We start from the raw sequence: 2220 nt of genomic DNA, 5'->3' as shown, positions 1-2220 counted from the left end.
CTTCAGTGACCCTGGTTCAATCTTTTCTTGCCCATATTCATTGCATAAGGTTAAATAACTAGTAGTGCATTCTTCTTCTGAACTTGAGCCAGAATCTGGCCATTTTGGTGAGCTATCTTGGCCATCATCGTCTTGGTTGATATCATCTTGAGAGCTCAGGGTAAGACTACTTTTCAGAGGCAGAACCTGAGGTGTGGGTCCAGCATCGCTTCCTCTGGATTCAAAGCTGCTGCTGCCCTGAGGACTGGAAGTTGGCTGTTGCAGGTGAACTTTCGTAAGTGCAGGTTTTTTCACTTCTTCGATGTCAAAGCTTTCTTCAGGACTTCTGTTGAGAAATTTACTGACATATGACCACAGTCTGCCACCTGTGAACAAGTACAACAACAAAAAAATTTTAAGATCCCTAAATTAACAGTTATTTATTGAAGTCACTAGAAAAGCAAAAGGTATTTGAATAATCAACTAAGAGCCAATGATACCCATCCATTAATATATCCAGTATTCTGGAAGACAAGTATTTTAATAAAATGTCTTTTGTTATTGCTGACTGGTGAGTACAGTGTCAGCATATCTCCTAATATCAATTATTTCTGAAATGACAACCTATTTCTTCCTTTGAAGGGAAATTAGTTATAACAAATACTAACATGAAATCTCACAGCTGACTTTCTGCTTTAAAGTTAAATATAATTTAGCTTTAAAAATAGTTCATTGTGTTCTGATTTGTTTATGTAATAATTTTTTCAAGCATAGCCCCTTGGTCAAGTGGAAATTCATAAATAAGTGCTGCTTAAAACTGTATACTTCACTGGTTAAAAAAAAAAGTCAATAATATTATTGCATTTTGAAAATGCCCAGTCCAAGATTAGAGGGGAGATTTGGCATCTGGTATATAATTAAGCCATTATAAATGACATATTAATAATATTTTCCCATTTTCTCTCCTCCTCATACACATCATGTGTGGTATGAGACCAAGTAATGCAATTGAATATTAATTGGGCAGCCATTAATGAGGCAAGCTATTGTAATTCTAATTTTGTATTCTGATATATATCAGAAACCTATACAAACCAAAAACACAAAAAACAACTTCACATAAATCACAGAAATAAAATAAGCCAATGTTTTACCAGCAATACTTGTTAGGTAGCTATTTCACCTTATTTTTCATTTGTTTTGTTTTTACCATTAAAAACTAAACCTTTTTTTACTAATTAGAATCATTGATTAAATAAACTATAAGCGTCCAAAACCTACCAAAGCTCTACTGACTAGAAACAGTATTACAAAGATTAGTTAAATTTGATCCAGAAATCTTAAAAACAGTAACTGCAGAAGCATACTTTGTAAACATATAACTGTAGCTTCCAAAAGTGAGAAATCGTGTTAAAAATGAAACTCTTTATTAATATGGTGAAAGCAACTTTTTTCAGCACATTTTTAATGCTGTTGTTAAGAATTACCATATTATCATATACCAAGGGTAAGTAAATATTAAGGGAAATAATCATTGACAGTCAATTACATGTGTAAAAAGGTCAATGGAAGCATCTAAAACACTTTTTCTACTTCTCATTTCACTTCATTTAGAGAAATTTGATAAATATATAAAAAGCTCCCAATACTATGCCTCACTTAGAGTAACTGCTCAATAAAGGGTAACCGTCATAATATTAATCCTAAAATACTCATGCATCGCCTCTACCAGTGATGTAGTTAACAGTTTTCTTCCATTTTGATAATAGTTAGTGGTATAGGATATTATGGTGTTTAAATGTTACCTTCTCATTTTTCCTTAGCTAACTTTCTGTTCTCACTAGATTATACTTAGTTTTTCTTATTTTCCTATATTAAAACTTAATTTTAAACGTTCATATATGGCTTTGAAATTCACTCACTTATACAAGGAGCTATGCATTGGTTCCATCTTAAGTCTTTTGACAACAGTAACCACACCCTTCTTGTCACAAATAGCTCTACTGTGGCACACTAACAATAATGCCTAAACCTGAAGCTGGGATTCCTGTATGCAATTTAAAAAAATGATGAATTATTTTCAATTCTAGATGGTGACTACTGTAAGGATGGAACCACGTCTTTTTCATTTTTGCATATGTACTTCCTACATAGTGCACAGGACATGATAGACAATGACATAACAATGCTTGTCAACTCGGATGGCAACTCATCAGAAGGAGACATGCCATCACAAAGCAG

The 2220-nt window shown here is 33.1% G+C and overlaps 1 protein-coding gene across 1 annotated transcript in view; it reads right to left on the bottom strand.

Moving 5' to 3' along the window:
- The window catches only part of RPS6KC1 (ribosomal protein S6 kinase, 52kDa, polypeptide 1), a 121029-nt gene that overhangs the window by 26313 nt on the left and 92496 nt on the right, over positions 1–2220 (bottom strand). The window contains 1 exon segment of the mRNA XM_006772970.1: positions 3–365. Coding sequence (XP_006773033.1) covers positions 3–365 — 363 coding nt within the window.

The sequence above is a fragment of the Myotis davidii genome, unplaced genomic scaffold (assembly GCF_000327345.1).
Source record: "Myotis davidii unplaced genomic scaffold, ASM32734v1 scaffold362, whole genome shotgun sequence".
Taxonomy (NCBI): Eukaryota; Metazoa; Chordata; class Mammalia; order Chiroptera; family Vespertilionidae; genus Myotis; species Myotis davidii.
The sequence above is the reverse complement of the archived record's forward strand: the minus strand, read 5'-3'. Positions and strand labels throughout refer to the sequence as shown.